The following is an 18814-nucleotide window of genomic DNA, read 5'->3' on the forward strand; positions in this document are numbered from 1 at the left end:
ATTTTCTTCATTTCTTAAAACTATTTGCCAGTTTACACTACTTAACCTACCTCGAATATTTTCATAGTTCGCTAAATTGTATTCAAAGACATCCTCATACTCACAATCGTTGGGTCTTTGTTCTTCATGAATGAATAACGAGTATTCGATTGCAGTGTGGAACGCTTCATTTTTCCACAATGGATTGATAGATTCTGTTACACAGAAATCTTCATAGATATTTGTCAGCAAGAGGTCCAAATAGCAATTTTGATTGTTTTTATATGATTAATTTGGTTTAATCCTAAACTTGCAGACTTGTCAAAATTAATTGCAAAGTTTCGTTATCCCCAGCGACTGGCAGTAGGATGCATTCGTTTTCTGAGTCTAGAATAAAATCAGCATTGCGTTGGTTAAAGTCCCCATAGATGTGAACTTTAACCTCCGGTGGATGTTCTGATAGTATTTGTTCAGCGCACTCAAAAAAGATTCATAGTTGTGCTTACAAGCATGATTAGGTGGGAAATATACTGATGCGAATATATGCATTTCTCCAGCTATTTGGGTTTTTACCCAGACATGCTCAAATTCATTGAATTTATTTGTTGTGATGATTTCTGAATTAAAGTTTGCTGAAATAGCTATTAGAACACCACCACCGGACTTTTTCTGAGACGTTAGAAAACTCCTGTCATCTCTAAATACATTAAAGTTACTTCCAAAAATTTCTTCACTCCTAACGCTTTCATCCCAGCTTGTTTCAGTTGCCAGAATAATCGAAAAGGATGAGCTTAATAATTTTTTAAATATATCCTTCATTTTGGCTGGGCTTTTCATTCGATTGAAATTCTGACAATTAATTAGAACTTCAGTCGAATTCTGTTTCTGCGAAGAAGTTTTTGGAAGTATGACGGTCGACGAAATATTTACCTCTTCTGATGTTTCATGTAGCGTGTTATCTTCACTTGTTAATGTTACTTCCGGAGAGTGCGTCATTGCCGATGAAAATTTGGTGGGCTGTAGAATTTATATGCGGCCTCCCTAGTGCGTTGAAGTTGTTGAGCGCGTTCACTGGAAAGGAACGAACAGTGTGATTGAAGGTCTGCCATGGCGTCGTTGCGAGATATTCCTAGATCCTCGTGTACATCCAGGAAAATTTGACGCAATAGTTGTAAGTCTGTTGGTAGTCCTTCAGATGCTAGCATTGCAGTGGCGCTGGTTTTGGTGGTTCCACGAATGCATACTGTAGGTGGCTGGTCGTGCAAGTATGACAGGAACATACCCACAATGTCCATAATTTTTGGGTCCCGTAGTCGTGCTTTTAAAAAACGTCGATCACCAGACGCAGATTGCTCTGTGAGTCTTACTATAGGTGGTCGCATTGGGTCCAGCAGAGGAGGGTGCTCGATATCCATTTGAAGTCGGCTTTCACTGCTGCAAGAAAGTTGTGCTGGCTGTTGCTGTTGTTGTTGGCTTTGTGACTGTTGATAGTTTTCTGGTTGATGTTGTTCTTTTTGAATAGGTGGTTCTGCTCGATATGGGTTGATAGTTTCACCCTTTCTAAAATTAATTAGTTTTGGGACCGATAGACCAGGGATAGGATGGTCGGCGATAGAGGGTGGACCAGCAAATTTAACTTTAGCAATAGCAAGTAGTTCCTTGTCTTTACCCATGTGTCCTTGAGTATGATCTTTGAAAGTTGCAGGTTTGTAATTACAGATTGGTTGTTGAATTTAAATTGCGTTATGTTGAAATTGTTAGAAATAATGTTTGTATTTATTTTGTAATTAACCTGTACTTGAATCGAAATCTGTATTGATGATTTTTTGTGTAATTGTGAGTTTTGCCATACGTTTGTTTCCCATCTAGTTTTAAGTAGTTCAATAAGACTTGTACTGGTCAGTTGAATATAATCAATAAATACAAATACAAATAAATTACTAACAATTTTCCATAAAAATCCCATATAATTTTCCTTAGAAATTCCTTTCTATTTTCAATAGAGATCCCTTCTAATTTGCCATTTGTAGAATTCAAATAATTTCTATGTAAATTTCATACAATTTCCTATGGAAATTCCTAACAATTTTCGATGGAAATCCCTATCAGATGCTAATGGAAATTTCTTACAAATGCCCGAAGAAATTCCTTCCATTTCCCGTTTAAATTCCTCGCAATTTCGTATGGAAGTTCCTTACAATTTCCCCTGAAAAATTCTTACAATATTTTCCACGAACATTTCTTACAATTTCCCAGGAAATTTCCTTAAAGTTTTCCGAGGATATTCTTTTGAATTACCCGTTGCAACTTATAATTTCCATAGAAACATACTTACTTTTCCCATAGAAATTCAACATATTTATTTAAGTTTTATCTCCTTGAAATTTTCAATGGAAATTCCTTGCAATTTCCAGTGGAAGTAAAAATGAATCCGCAAAGTTTGAGATTGTTCAAATGGTGCGGACAGGTTTGCGGTTTACTTTGCGTTTAGTACAATTCTAGATCAACATTTGAAAAGGGCGTAACACCCAAATTTATTCGTTCTGAATCCTCGTCAACAGATATAGCTATATATATATATATATACAAAGAATCAGAAGGAATAAATTTTGGCTTTTACCCCCTTTTCAAACGTTGGTCTAGAATTCGCAAACTCATTCCGGATGCATTGTGCGTTGCTACGTTTGACTGCATGTATTCAAACTAGATGTCAAATTTCCGGATTACCTTCCGGATCCATTGTGCGCCGGCCTTTATGCCGAGCAAACGCCTTTATTCAAAGAAGAGGTTGCATCCACAATTGTCGTAACCCGAGCAAGCGAGGATTACATTGCTTTTAAATAAGTGATCACATACTTCATTGCCTTGATCCGGGCGAGCGCCTACTTTTAAAGAAGGGCTCATATCCACCATCGGCTTATGCCGGGCAAATGCCTTCTTTTGAAGAAAAGATCACATCCACGATTGCCTTAATCCGAGCAAACGCCTACTTTTGAAAAAAGAGATTGCATCCACCATTTGCTCAATACGGGCAGGCGCTTATTTTTAAAGAAAGTATCATCCACCATTGCCTTAATTCGAACAAGCGTTTACCCTTGAAGAAGGGATCACCATTGTCTACTTTTAAGGACGGGATCACATACACCATTGCCTTAACCCGGGCAAACGCATCCCGATAGATGCTTTATTTCCAATGAAGAGATAACATTTATCATTGCTTCATACTTCAGAAGGATTATGTATTTTTAATATTATTATTGAGCTGTGTTATATTCACCATTCCGGTTTTTTTTTCGGCACCGCTTAGTCTTGTAACTATATGCCAAATGGCGTTATGCCAAATGACCCGCTTCCGCTTTCATCTATTGGTTCCCTGTGCAAATGCGATTGTTCTCGTCAATCACAGAGCAGCAACTACGAAATGCACGGTTATCATGCTCATGTTCAATGCCCATTTAGTTAAATAGAATGAGCTCCGGCTTCATTATTGACTGGCGATACATACATTGTCCGATTGTGTTTAATAAAGGCTTCCGTTGTATCCAACATTTTCCGGGTTCCGGGTCAAGTTCCTTCCAGGCGCCTCTCACAAGAAATACTTGACCTTGCAACCGTTATAATGTACCATTCCTTGGGTTCACCACAGAATCATCAACCCTAAAATCCAAACGGAAGCTGGCAACTTTTCAGCAGTGAGTGTATTTACTTTGTCTGAACCCACAATACAATGTTCAGATATGCCATACAACTAGAGCGGCGGCGGCGCGTGCTCAGTTTTAATATCATCGAGTGATATCTCTATTGATTCCAATTATCGTTCATCCGGTACCATAGTTAACAAAGTGGCCGAATGTGTCACACAGTTTTAAATATTTGTTTGCGGTTATGTGATTGACATCAAAACAAAATTGCACAGTAATTGTCCATATTTGTGACAATTATTTTCCACATTATTAATTTTTTTATATCTCTATTTACAATATGTTAACAACAGAAACATTCAAAATGAAATTAATATTACACAATGCTTTTCTTTTTTGCATGTCAAGAAAATTATTTTTTTGGTTGATATTTCTATATAACTACTTTGATGGGCATTATCACAATTTTTTATTTAATTTTAGAATACGCAAATAACTCATAAGATTTTGTTTCAATTCAAAACATCCTTTCCGACTTATTCCTCAATTCAAGGAACGATGGAACTACCTCAAAGAGTTTAGCTTTGATACATCAATTATCAAATCTGGGTTTGGAATTCATGGGTTTCTCTTTTTGAAATATTGAAGCTGCTGGATTAATAATTGAAACAGTAATCCTATATGAAGGATGCAACTATTTTTAAAAAATTTTGTTCCCTGAGACCCGCCACTGTGCAGGGTCCGTAGAGTAGCTATACCTGTTCCGATGTTTGATTTTCTCTTTCTTGTTTACATGGTAAACCGTGCAATCGCGTTGTATACTTACCGGCTCACTAAATGAATTCACATTCAGCCGCGACAGCTATTAGAGAAGCTCCATTGTTTCCAGCCTAGACAACGTACTTATCTTCACTCGGATCCTAATTGGAAGAAGATGAATGAATGATCGCCCTCCTGCAGCAGTAGTACAGCGCCTGCACTGGAGTAACAAGACGTAGTTTGCGTGTTCAATGGATGAATTAATCGAGAACACTTCGTTGAATTTACTCCCTGCCCGATGGAATCGATTTTAATTGAAACTATTTCTTTATATGGAATGTTGTACCTACGTAATACGTTTGCTGTAAGCCGTTCATGTATCCGTGCTTCCGGTGTTGATCGGCACTGATGGATGGGATAGATGGCCGATAGCTCTTACAAGTAGCGGGTGGTGATTGATTACCGCTTAGTTGTTTTGCTGTTTAATCGCGATGATATCAATCATATCATCGGGAGTATCACATTAGATTATACATGCGGTTTATCAGATTGCGCAAAATTGAAAATAATGTACAGACGATGCATTTCTTTGTATGGCAACAATCTCATTTTTCTCTACTTTTCATTTCACGCTTGCAGCAAAGCTAGAAAAAAGTTGGCATTCGTGTGTTGCTTCTTTGTTGAGATTGGTGCGGTTCATTGAAGTTATTACTAATTTTTTCACCTTGATAAATAATCGTGGAACATTCCTTAAAAACGCTAAGTTCAAAGGCAAATCATCTTTCAGTATGGACGTAGAATTACCAAAGAAAAAGAAGAACATGAAGTTTGTACTTGTATGGTATCTTAGCAATCGAGTGACTGTCCCCATTATCTTCTCCATTACTCTCCATCATATTGATTCATTCCAATCATCGACTGCTGTTCCAATATGGTCAATAATTTAGTGGGCGACTTCCGAAAAAGGACAATCAAATATGCGAGCAGTCGTGTCAGCTTAAAGCTTCAACTTCACGCGCCCCATCTCTCTCACTCACATCGGACGAGCGCGACAGGGTCAAGATCCATAATTGTAGCCCGTTACTTATTTATTACCTGTGCTTTACCCACGCAAAGGGTCATTCACAGCAGCGCAAAAGGGCGGATTGTTGATCGCAGACATTGGTTAAGAAAAAACTGAAAATTTGTTTCCTAGTGGTCATCCATTTCACGCCATCGGATATTGATGTCGTGCTGACAAAAGAGTTTCAATCAACTGGAAACATCAATGGTAGCTCTGGGCCTTTTTTGTTGAAAATTATAAAAAATGATTATAGTGGTTTTCGGGCAAATGGCGGGTTTTGTACTAAGCTCTTTCGAAAAAATGCATCAATTATTCACTCCAAAATAGAGCGCATGTTTAGAGGGGAAATTAGATTCAACATATCTGAGTTGTTTATTCTCATATCGATCAAACATTTGTTATGACAATGGTATCCTTTCCGGGTGCATTGCTGTAACGCTGTACCTATACAGTGTGAGTGATATCGAACCTTGGTGACTGTAAGTGTTCGAGTGTACGCCAGCTGGGTGGTGCAGCTACTTGGTTAATAATTAATGTATGGTCTTAGGTTGAAGGGGTAAACTGATATTTTTCTCATAGTTTTCACATTTTGCATTTGTATTGCAAGATTTTATTATTCACGGCATTTTTGGAAACCGTTAATTGGATAAATAAAATGTTAAATCATTGTCTGAAAGCATCCTTTATTTGGCAATAATTACTGGATCCATCATAAGAATTTTGTACACACAATCAACTTCTTTGATTAAATCCATTTAACCGTTCGCAGTCCCCTCGCCAGCGATGAGTAAAATTTCCCATCAAGTTTTCCACCAACTACACGTGGATCATCGAGCAGATAGTAGTGGGTGACGCGACCGACACGACCACGACGTCCATTACTCGTACTCCAGATATCCCCTCTTCTTTGTTGTCAGCCGAGACCTCTCCTCGCGTATATCGGCTCTTTGTATCACTTATTTCTGGGGAGAAACATGTGACCGTCAGTCATGTTTTCGAATCGTTTCTTGCCTACACTGCAGTGGCTCGCAACTTTACGCCCTGGATGAACAATAATTACTGTCCCTCTTTTAAAATGTATCATTTGATAAACCATTTTTGTCAATACTTTTGAACACAATGACCGCTAGTGGACAAATTCAAAAATCTCGCTCAACTTTTCAAAAGGACCTAAGTAACATTTTTTTCATGAATTAATTTGAATAGCGCAATCAACAGAAAACATGAAAGCTTTTGATTGCAGTACTCAAATTAATTCATGAAAAAAATGTTACTTAGGTCCTTTTGAAAAGTTAAGCGAGAAATCATCCCCGTCAAATACAACTTGTTGCACTAAAACCGATTAAGTATAACTAAACTATATCTTAAATAGGCCATCATTTTTTTTTCTACTTTTTTGTGCACACGAAAAATCTCTTAAATCCTCGTCAATTTCGTTCCAAAATGAAAATATCGTTTACAGGTTTTGGGTTTGGTTTAGAATTAGCAAAATTAATGTTACAGTCAAACCTCAATGAGTCGATATTGAAGGGACCATCGACTCATAGAAATATCGAGATGTGGAAAAGAAAATCCTTGGAAAGCTGTTTGAAGGACCATCGCAGTAACCAAGAAAATAATTTTTAATATGGCATAATTTGCCTCCATGAGTCGATATCGAGTCATAGAACATCGAGGTTTGACTGTAACTAAAAATAGAGGATTTTTCCTTGGCGTCTTCAAATTAGCTTTAATGAATAAAATAAGAATTTCAAATATCGACTGATAGTTGCCCTTTCGAATTACTTATTTCTAGCTTATAATAATATGATAAGGAAATTATATATATATTATGATTAATTAAAACGGGTTGAGCACCAGTCGAGGTTTTGTATAACTATAGTTCAGTTTAATCTAGTGGATTGCTACGGAAAGTTTTCACAGATGTCAACACATTTTTTCATTTGGCTAGCATGATTTTTATCATGCAGATTGTAGAAACAGTAGAAGCAAAAGTATGCTTATGCATCTACTCACGAAACCATCTGCAACCCCAAGTGGGAACGGCTGCTCTAACTGCATAAAGCGCCGATCACCCCAACGACGACAACAACAGAAAAAAAAACAACAAACAACAGAGCAGGCGACTCGCAAGTCAACCGAGACGGATCGCAGTAGCAACAGAGTGCGCGGAACCAAACGAGGAATGTGTTGATATTGACTCAGTTTTTCACTCGTTTTCGCCCCGCGAAGAGTTCAGGTGCTTTTCTCGCAAGATCCACCTCAGATGACGGTTGGACGGTCGAAAACCCATAGTGTAGAGTGAAACTTTCGTACCCACAATCTCAGGGATCCTTTTGGAATACAACTCAGTGTTTTGCTTGTTGACCTGCCGCTAACGTTTCTGGTAGCAGTCGCTGCTGGGAAATATTGGCCGCTTAGCCTCAGCCTTCAATTGTTTTCCGAAACTGACCCGCTTGAAGTGATATCAAAATAGAAACTGTACAATGCTCTGGTTGAAGAAACGACTGACGTCACTGTTCGGAGGAAAATCCCGCAACCGAGATCGCAGCATAGAAAAACAACTTCCAGCTGGCGGCGGTGGAGAGCCGCACGGTCGATGCATTTTGAGTGGCGGTGCTGTTACCAGTAGTTCCAAATCTTCGTCGTTACGAAAATTGAAGAAGTCCGAAAACAAATCGACCAAATGTCGCTGCCAAAAGATAGTGTCCCAGTGTAACCTCCCCCATATGCGCAATAATTGTCAAACCGCTTTTACTGAAGTAAACTTTTCTTATTCTCCAATTGCAGGTCGCGTACATTCCGCGATGGTTTCCAGGATCCACGAGGCGTCACGCTCGGTCACCGTGGAGTGGTACGAGCGTGGCGAAACCAAAGGAAAGGAAGTCGAGCTCGACATGCTGCTGGAGCTGAACAAACCAGAACATCTAGTTGCAGACAGTGATGCCACATTAATGCCACAACTTAGGACGGAACACATAACTCCCGCACCAGCCAACCTCGCTAGGGTGAGTGTTTATTGCTAGTTTATTGGGTGTTGTTGTCGTATTGCCATTAATGATGTCAAACATATTGGAAACATGCTTCGATTAGTCCTAATGAGTAGAATGGTGGTGCTCTGCCACATGCAGTAAGTTCGCATCCATTTGTCTACGCTATGACATGCCTTGAAGGGAAATATCGAGCTAACAACTTGGAATAAGGTCAGGTCCTGGATTTCACCGCAAACTTTCGTCATCATCGTCATCTTACCTTGATTTGTTTTTTTTTGTGGGAGTTAACCACTGCAGCTCGGGTTGTAGCCAGTGGCGTGTGTAAGTAAAAAAGTGAAAAACAATCCGGGTGAGCGCTTTCGTTACCACAATGCACGATGTGCCAAAGTTGAAGATTTATTGATCATATTATGGTTAATTCATCAAATTTCTAAATCAGTTTGAGAAATCGAGTACATTGGCATACTGTCTAATCATTTCACACGTGACGAATATTTAGTCGGCGTACAACATACGCTTGTAAAATTTAAAGCACATGAACGAATTTCGGAAACACTTTTATTTTGACATATGTGCAAAAGAGTGGACATCTTCAGGAAAATTATTAAACTCTTTTAGTGGAATGTCTTCACCTGTCAAATGGAATTGTACTAAACTCGTCTTATGACAGGTGGATATCTTTGTTCAATGTTCTTTTCTTCAATATTTATCTATGTTGAAGTAATAGAAAGACAATCAAAAAAGTATTGTATGTACAGCTAACTTTCCTTTACTTGATGTGTTTTATAAATCGATGTAAATCTCGACTACTTTACCAGTTTTTATCATTTAAAATTTTAAGTTAAAATAATTTTAAATTTTCACCCCTTCAACTCAACATCCTTTTGCTTACTTGATGGTCCCTTCAACATCAAGAATTGAAATGTAGACTGCCAAACCCGTTCAACGTATGAGCGCATAGATTCACATTGATCTGGTTCAAAGCTACCCATACGGTTTTCCTCGAGATCTCTGCAATTCAGACAACTCAAGCCGTGATTTCCACAGCCGAGCCCTCAACAAACATTTTCCCAGCGAAACAGTTTGTCGAAATTCATTCAACAAACCCCGAGCATTTAAATGGGATGTGCACACGGCTGTGCAAATTTTGCCGCGCGCTTCAGAAAAAAAGAGTGTGTACACAATTAATCATAATTAAGTACCTTATATATTTCCAACAACCGACAGAGCCAACAGCCTCCATGAGGCGTAACGGATTCCGAGTCAAAATGCACCATTTTCGGTGGTTGTCGTACGTAGCGTCGTCTCGTCGTCTCCATCGGCGGGGGGCGGCGATACCGCTTCCACTATCAATGATCATTCGTCATTCGATGCGATGCGATGATGGTGCGGCGCCCACTGGATCCGCATTCAAACCTTTGTAGAGGTATGTGGCGGAACCGTCATCATCATTATCATCAGGTAGAGATATTAATAACAATAACAATAACTGTTCGAAAGTGGATCATTGGTTTTGGTCTTGGATTGCAAATTTGAGATATGTACACTCATATACTCATTCTTTTAACGACGTGCGAGTTTGGAACGAGTCGGAGGAGAAATATCACGTCTGTTTGTACAGTGGAAGGATTCTTTAAAAAACTTTTAAATAGAATGATGTTGCAGAAACAAACATACTCAACTAGGGTAGTTCGCCAAATTATGAACAGTAAATATTCTTACCTTTTGTTGTACATTCCGTGCATTTTTAAGAGACAGCCATGATTTTAGCCGATCAATAAGATAATTTTATTTATTTTACTATTTGCTTTACAAACCAATTTATCAAAAGTTATAGTATTCTGCATTCATTGTCATTATTTTGGACAGAATATGTTTCCCCACTTTTCACGGAGAAGGAGAAATTATTTGTGTTACTTTTTTCCCCCTTGTTTTCCACACACTTGTCATAAACGAGCGTCTGTGACTCATGGCCGGCTGAAACTTGATCAATTTAAAGTCGTTGTCCGATCGGAATAAAGCAACAAGGGTTAGATATTTTTCGAAAAAGCCTTTATCGAAGATCGTAGACATTTTTTTTTTCAATTTCGTTTATTTGGTAGGCTCAGGCGTGTATAACACTTTACGGAGCCATTGTTCTTTGTGATATATACAATCAATATCATTTTATTATAAGGTTAGTTAGAGGGGGATAGAAGCCAGCGTGCTCGTGGTGACTCGAGGTTAGTTTACAATGTTTAAGGATGGACGGGGCTTAGGACTTGGGATCAGGAAATTTCAGTTTCTCATCCGGGCATTTGGCGTCAGTGACGATGTGGCGTGTCGTCGTGCTCGAGGAATGGTTCGACTGGGAGTATCTTCCGGATGGCAAGAGCTATGGAGCTCTACGGAACAAAAAGGCAGAGACAGAACAAAAAAAATTAAGGAAAGAAAAAAAAACAAAATGTTAGATTTTGATGTCAGAAGCACAAAGAAAACTATAATTGGCCTGCATATAGACAACATCACGATCTCCCAAAACACAGGGTTGTTTACCTCGGGCCACAAGGGTAAAGATCGTAGACATTGGTTTGGATTACTTTCAATAATATGTGCTTCTCGATGCTAGAAGCTCACGTACGTATCCGAAGGATTGGATGGTATGCGATGGAAGAACTTCCTATCTTTGGCACCTCAACAGAAACTCCTTCGGGCTTAGCTTATCTGATCCTTGCACCTTGCTCGCTGCGTAAACGTCTTCTTGATTCAATCGGCCTTCTTGCAACATGCCCTGTCCAGCTTTTGGCACCTTCTGACAACTGGGTTCGCCGTAGAGTTGGACAAGCTCGTAATTCATCCCGCACTGCCACACACCGTCCTCTTGCACACCGTCAAAGACTAATTTCACATTTCAAAAGGGCGAAACTGCTTTTGTAAACAAGAGCTTCTCACGTTGCCGGTGGATTAATTTGAACCCACCCACGCAATCCAACTCCACTGATGGAAGCAGCGAATCCTCTTCTTTATCAACCCACCAGCTACATGAGAAGCTCTTGTTTACAAAAGCAGTTTTGCCCCTTTCGCCTCGAACAGTCACTGCCTCGCTATCCAGATAAACGGGGATCTTGAAATGCCTCTCTTTACAAACAAAAACGCGTTTTATATTATGCGCTTTTTCGAAGAGCTGCGCTATGGCGTTTTCCAACATTAAAAAAAACAGTTGCGTGTGTTGAGCAACTAAATGCTTTTAACATCCGCGAGGTTCAAGCGGATTACGCTCTCTTAAAACTTTTGCACTTGTGCGACAACAGGCTGCACTGGAAGAAGAACGCTCAAGTCTACCACCAGAGTATTCTTTCTAACATACATTCTAGAGCACGGAACACCAGATGAAGTCTATACACGTCCGAATGGTTTGAGTAACGGCTATCAACTGAGCTATTTGACCTATTTGACGCCAAACGACTTTATAGATCAAATGACCAGTTCGGTCGAACGACAATTTCGGCCGTATGCCCATTACGACCAAATGGCAAGATGAGTTTCACACTTACTTACACTTACACTAACACTTACTTACTTGATACTTGATGGGCTACAGCTCTTCGATGAACCTACGCCGAATGGAGTATCCTTCTCCACTGGACTCGATCCTGGGCCAATCGCTTCCAGTCGCCCTGAACATTGAGCGCCCTCAGGTCCTCTTCAACTGCAAAAAGCCATCGTGTACGCGGCCTTCCACGAAGCCTGCGGCCTCTTCCGGGTTCTCTACTAAATATTATCTTCGCTTGTCGTTCTTCCGGCATACGAACAACGTGACCAGCCCACCGTAGTCTGCCGTGTTGTATAAGCTTAATAATATCCAGCCCTTTATACACCTGGTACAATTCGTGATTCATGCGACGCCGCCAGATACCGTTCTCCTGTTTACCGCCGAGTATTGTCCGCAGCACCTTACGCTCAAACACTCTGAGAGCTCTCCGATCAGCCTCCTTTAACGTCCATGTCTCATGGCCGTATAAAGCCACCGGAAGAATCAGAGTAGTATACAGCGCGAGTTTTGTTTTCGTTTGCAGACTACGGGACTTAAGCTGGTTACGAAGTCCGTAATAAGCCCTATTTGCAGCTGCAATACGCCTTTTCACCTCGCGGGTAACATCATTATCGCACGTCACTAATGTTCCAAGATACACAAATTCTTCTACCACTTCAAATTTTTCACCATCCAGCACTATTTCGCTACCACCACCACTAATGAACCCACGTTGATTGCCAGCGACCATGTACTTCGTTTTGCTGGTATTGATCGTGAGTCCAATCCTCGCTGTCTCCCTCTTAAAAGGCGCAAAAGCCTCTTCCACGGCACGACGATCAATTCCGATAATATCGATATCATCCGCAAATCCCAGGAGCATATGCGATTTTGTGATAATGGTACCGCTTCTTTGCACACCAGCTCTCCTAATCGCTCCCTCGAGCGCTATATTGAACAGTAGGTTCGAGAGCGCATCACCCTGCTTTAATCCATCTAAGGTAACAAATGACGTCGAAATTTCATCCGCAACCCTTACACTTGATTTCGATCCGTCCAACGTTATACGAATCAGCCGTATCAGTTTCGCCGGAAAACCATGTTCAAGCATAATTTGCCATAATTCATTCCGTTTCACCGAATCGTACGCCGCCTTGAAATCAATAAACAGATGATGTGTCTGCAAGTTGTACTCCCGGAATTTATCAAGGATTTGTCTCAGGGTAAACATTTGATCCGTCGTTGATCGGCCCTCACGAAAACCTGCTTGGTATTCGCCGACGAAGGACTCTTCAAGCGGTCTCAATCTGTTGAACAGAATACGGGACATAATTTTGTACGCCGAATTAAGGAGAGTTATTCCTCGGTAATTGGCGCACTCCAGTCTGTGCCCTTTCTTAAAGAGAGGGCAAATGAAGCCGTCCAACCAGCTAGCAGGCATTTCCTCGCCTTCCAATATTTTCGACATAATATGGTGCAGAACTTCGTAAAGCTGCTCACTGCCATGTTTGAGAAGTTCAGCCGGGAGCTGGTCCTTCCCCGCAGCCTTATTGTTTTCAGCTCTTTGACAGCTTTTTTAACCTCATCTAGTGTAGGTGACTCCACAGCTTGTCCATCGTCACTAATATCTAGTCTGTTCTCCGATGCACCGTCACTTCCTCCATTCAACAAAGTCTCGAAGTGTTGCTTCCACCTGGCAGCCACTTCAGTTTTATCTGTCAGCAAATTCCCTTGTTGGTCGTTGCACATGACGGGAGATGGCGCTGTCTTTCTCCGCACGCCATTGACAGACTCATAAAACCTCCGCATATCGTTCTGCTCCATATTTTCCTGCGCCTCACTTGTTCTTCGTACTCTTTCTTCTTCCTGCGGTGGGTTCGTTTTTCGGCTGCTCTTGCTTCCTTGTACCGATCTCTATTCGATCGGGTACCCGACACCAACATTCGGCTTCTGGCAACGTTCTTCTCGTCTGTCACTCTCTGACACTCCACCTCACATCACCCCGTCATGGGTCGCCTCTGTGCAGTGCCTACCACTTCTCGTGCTGTTGTGCTCACCGCTCCATGGATCGACTCCCATAGATCGTTGATGTTGTCGCTAACGTTGATTGCACTTATCCGTTCGTCGAGCTTCTGGCGGTACTCAGCCGATACTCCTTCCGCTGACAATCGCTGGATATTGTAACGCATCGTTCGCTGTGATCTTTCGTTCGATACAGTTGACAACCGTGATCGAATTTTACTGACAACGAGGTAGTGATCAGAGTCAATGTTCGGACCTCTGAATGTCCGCACATCGATAACATCCGAGAAATGGCGCCCATCCACCAGAACATGGTCTATCTGGTTGCAAGTTTCACCATTTGGGTGTCTCCAGGTGTGCTTTCGGATGTTCTTTCGTGCAAAGTAGGTGCTACTGATGGCCATCCCTCTGGCAGCAGCAAAATTTACTAGCCGTAGGCCGTTGTCATTGGTAGGGGAGTGAAGGCTCTCCCTACCGATTATGGGACGGAAAAAGTCCTCTCTACCGACCTGAGCGTTAGCGTCTCCGATAACAATTTTCACGTCATGCTTTGGACACTCTCCATAGGCTTTATCAAACAGACGCTCGAGGCGTACCTTCTCACTCTAGCTGATGTCAGAAGGACAACAGTGCCCAGGCTGCACTACCAGCTAAGTACACAACCCTTAGCTGGCGGTCTTTTGTCATCGGACGACCCGTGGAAGCGTGAGATAGGGACTTGTGGGGACCAGAGCTCTGTTGGGCGCTCCTTCCTTGATGTCAACCCACCATTTTGCAGCCCTGAAACACATGGCTGAAGACTCATAAGGCTTAAATCCCAAAAGGCTGAAAGTATTAGAAGGCTGAAATTGATGGGATGAAATGAATCCCAACCATACGATATGTTGAGTGGTTGGATAGTGAATAATGAATAAAGAATTGAGAATGATGAATAAAGAATAAAAGAAGAATAAAGCATAAAGAATAAACAATAAACAATAAAGAATGAAGAATAAAGAATAAAAATTGCACAGAGAAGAAGAAAGGAGGAAAGAAGAAGGGAGAAGAAGGAAGAAAGGAGAAGGAAAAAGGATTGAAGAGAGATTGAAAGAAGGCTGAAGAAGGGAGAAGGAAAAAATATAGAAGAAGGAAGAAGAAAAAAGAAACATAAAGATAGAAGAAGGAATAATGATGAAACAAGAAGAAACAAAGAAGAAAGAAGACAGAAGAAAGGAGGATAAAGATGGAAGAATGAAGAAGGAAGAAAGACGAAGGTACAATAATGAAGAAAAAAAGAAAAGGAAGAAGGTAAAATACAGAAGAAGGAAAAAGAAGGAAGAAGGTAAAAGTAAAAAAGAAAGGAAAATGAAGGAAGAAGAAAACAGGACGAAAGAAGAAAAAAAGATGAAGAAACAAGGGACAAGGAAGAAGGAAGAAAAGAAAGAAGAAGAAATGATGAAAGAAAAATAAAGGAAAAAGGTTGAAAAAGGATGAAAGAAAAAGGAAGAAAGTGGAATGATGAAAGAATAGAGAAAAAGTAATAAGGGAAAAGGAAGAAGAAACTTGGAAAAGGAAGAAGGTAGAGGAAAGAAGACAGAAAAAAAGAAAAAACAAGGAAATAAAAGAAGGGAGAAAGAAGAAAAACAAGGAAGAAGGGAGGAATAAGAAAGCAAAAGGAAAGAATGAAGGAAGAAGAAGAACAAAGAAAAATGGAGGAAGAAGAAACAAGTAAAAAAGGAAGAAGAAAGAAGGAACAAAGAAGGCAGAAGAAGGCAATAAGAAGGAAGAACTATGGAGGAAGAATCAAGAAGAAAAAGGGTAGAACGAAGAAGGAAGAAAGAAACAGGCATAAGGAACAAGGGAGTGTTGAAGAAGAAAGAAGGAAAAAGGGAATGAAAAAGAAGGGAGAAGGAAGAAAGAAGGAGGAATAAAGAAGGAAAAAGAATAAGAAGAGAGAATAATGAAGAATAAAAAAAAGAAAGTAATCTTGGCAAGAACCACAAACCAGATACAAGAACCAAGAACAATAAAGTCTTGTTCCTTTCTATGTTCCTTCAAAAATGTTTGAGCTGTACAGACTAAAAAATAAGAATTCCGTCGCAAGAAGGTTTCGCATCCTTCAAGTTTGTGCCCCTGTTAACGTCAAATGTAAATTCTTCCATTAAAATTGGTTTCTCACGATTTTTCAGCCTTTTGTTATTTCAGCCATATGTGAGATTTTTACTTTTTCAGCCTTATGTGATTCAGTCTTTTGTGGAAAACTCGGGTTTTCCCCAGAATAATGAATGTTACCATTAAACTACCCTTTTTAGAAGTAGGCGTTTTCCCGAAATAAGGATGAATGTAATCTCTTATTTTGATGCAGGCGAATTTGGCCAGAATAAAGAAAAACATGTGAATTCCCTTTATAAGCACTATGTATCAAATATATAATATTTCACCGAAACACATTTGGCTTCCGGGTTGGCAATCCTACGCCTTTGCTCGCGTGGATAACTGGATACTTATTGATTGGTAACGCACTCTAAAAGAAGAGAGAATCATTCTGGGAAATATTACATTTGGGGAATTGTTACGTTCGAGGAAATGTTACATTCGGTAAATTGTTTTTCGGGGAAATTGCATTCGGGGAATTGTCGTGTAATCACTCTAGTTTTGAAAGTTTTTTTTACGCCACTTAGTCCTCCTTTACAAGTAATATTTATTAGGCGCCAACGAAAAATTACCGATTTTTCTGATCAAATTTTCGTTTAGCAGATTTAATTGATCGCAAATCGCGTCGAATATCCCTCAACCCCATAAATAAGGATACCCTACTGCAAATGTATGCTTAAATTGGTATGAAACTATTTCCGTTGTCCTTGTACGAACAAAATATTACAAGTCAGTCGAAAAGCCGCTTGGTGCGGTTTGGCTGAACCCCGACCAACTATGTCAACCAAGAGAAATGATCAAAAAAGTTGTCATTTAATGAATTATTGGCAGTGGGTGATTTTCTACCCGCCGCTGTCACATTCAGGCGCTATAGTATATGAGCAAAATAGCCAGCATGAGTTAACCACCAGAAATTTGTAAGGCGAAAGACATCTAACGCGGGTTTTCTTAAAATTAGGAACTTTTCATGAAAAACTATTTGGTAGTGGTTATGTAGGAAGGTGTCCGCTACAACGCCTACCAAATATTTTTTCTATGAAGGTGCTTAATTTCGAGAAATCGAACCTTAGATGCCTTTCGCCATACTGATTTCAGAAAGTTAACTCCTAGTGTGTCGCTGTAAGCACGCTCAAAGCAGGCGATTCATTGCGAGAACCAATATAAAATTTATCTTGGATTGCGATGATTTAATGCTAACATTGTTAACACTAACAACCATATCATATCTAGACCAACATTTGAAAAGGGCGTAACAGCCAAAATTTATTCCTTCTGATTCTTTGGGTACATATAAAGCTTTATATGTAGACGAAGAATCAGAAAGAATAAATTTTGGCTGTTACGCCCTTTCCAAATGTTAGTCTAGATATATGTTCGATATTGAACATCATCTGTGGAAAATTTCTAGTGGTCAACACATTATACGTGCATCATTCATTTCGACGAGTATGACATTATCTGCAGAAGTACACTCTCCTCGACCTCGCTTCATGGCCATGAACCTTTAAGGCCACCACCCTGGCGGATGTCAGTACGTAGTTCGTTCGTAATTGAAGTGCTTGTATCTGCTATTGCTGATGCTGTGCGGTTTCCAGTGGACAAAACCGTGTGAAGATGATATACGATATGACACGAACTGCGTCCATTGCAATTTGCTGCTTGGAATCGTATGCAGTGAATGACGGAGGATGCATACTCATGGAGGGATTACAGTTCAACATACTGTGCGTGTGATTTACTGCCTTAACGAGTTCTCCCATGGCTTGTTATGGTCATTTATTGGAGTGCAAGAGATTTTGTTGGTTGCTAGAGAATCCCTTGCGGTTGAATTGCTGTGTCTTTAAGTTATTGCCATTGAGTGTGTTTTTACGAACTACAACTGCGCACCAATACCATAATCGAAGCCTATCTGTTCCGTGTTCACATTCGTGGAAATTTGTTCCGGATTTCCTCCATGGAAACGAACAGGCTTGTTTATCCTGCGACTCACAAAAATCCATAATTCACCGCCAGGGTGGGTAGCGTAATTCAGTGTTGCTCAAACTTATGTCACTAAGAATCATATTACTGAGCAAGAAAAGTTAAATTTACAAATAATGACTGCATTGAATGCCCAAGGTCTCATATTCACATTCCCTTAAAACTTGAATTGATCGAAAAAATATTTTATAACTTTGGTACTTGACATAATTGTTCAATATTGGCTCCCATTTCTAATTATATGACACCATTTTATACACCTGGAAAGGAAAGTACACCGTGATTCGTGGTTTGTAAACCACTGCCATGAACCGTGGGGGCTGTCAGTCTACAACTTTTTAAACTCATAGAAAAAGCTGCCCGAAATTATTGTGCTGTCATAGTAGCGTGAAAGAATTTGATTAGCTTGCAGGTTGTTTTGTCTATTTTGACGGTGATGGTGTGGCGTTAATCCTAGCAAAAACCTAGTCATTTTTGCGTTCTCTACGCTCGGCAGTCGCTGGATTGGGAATACTCGGCTATTAGTCTAGTGGAATAGTCCTTCCCGATCCAGTCTGAAAGCGACAGTGGAAGGGTTCAATCGATAAAAAATTGTGAATTCAAACCGGTTTTGCTAATACGGATGTGAAAACGATTGCGGAAATCGAAGGGTTTTAGTTACCAAACGAAAGAAAAGGACGAAGCATGTTTCCAATATTTTTCGAAATAAGTTTCAATGATTACCAAAACAATA

At 40.1% G+C, this 18814-nt stretch overlaps 1 protein-coding gene across 1 annotated transcript in view; it reads left to right on the top strand.

Moving 5' to 3' along the window:
* The window catches only part of LOC134205684 (kinesin-like protein Klp10A), a 157393-nt gene that overhangs the window by 72041 nt on the left and 66538 nt on the right, over window positions 1-18814 (top strand). The window contains 1 exon segment of the mRNA XM_062681199.1: window positions 8233-8450. Coding sequence (XP_062537183.1) covers window positions 8233-8450 — 218 coding nt within the window.

Source organism: Armigeres subalbatus, chromosome 1 (genome assembly GCF_024139115.2).
Source record: "Armigeres subalbatus isolate Guangzhou_Male chromosome 1, GZ_Asu_2, whole genome shotgun sequence".
Classification (NCBI taxonomy): domain Eukaryota; kingdom Metazoa; phylum Arthropoda; class Insecta; order Diptera; family Culicidae; genus Armigeres; species Armigeres subalbatus.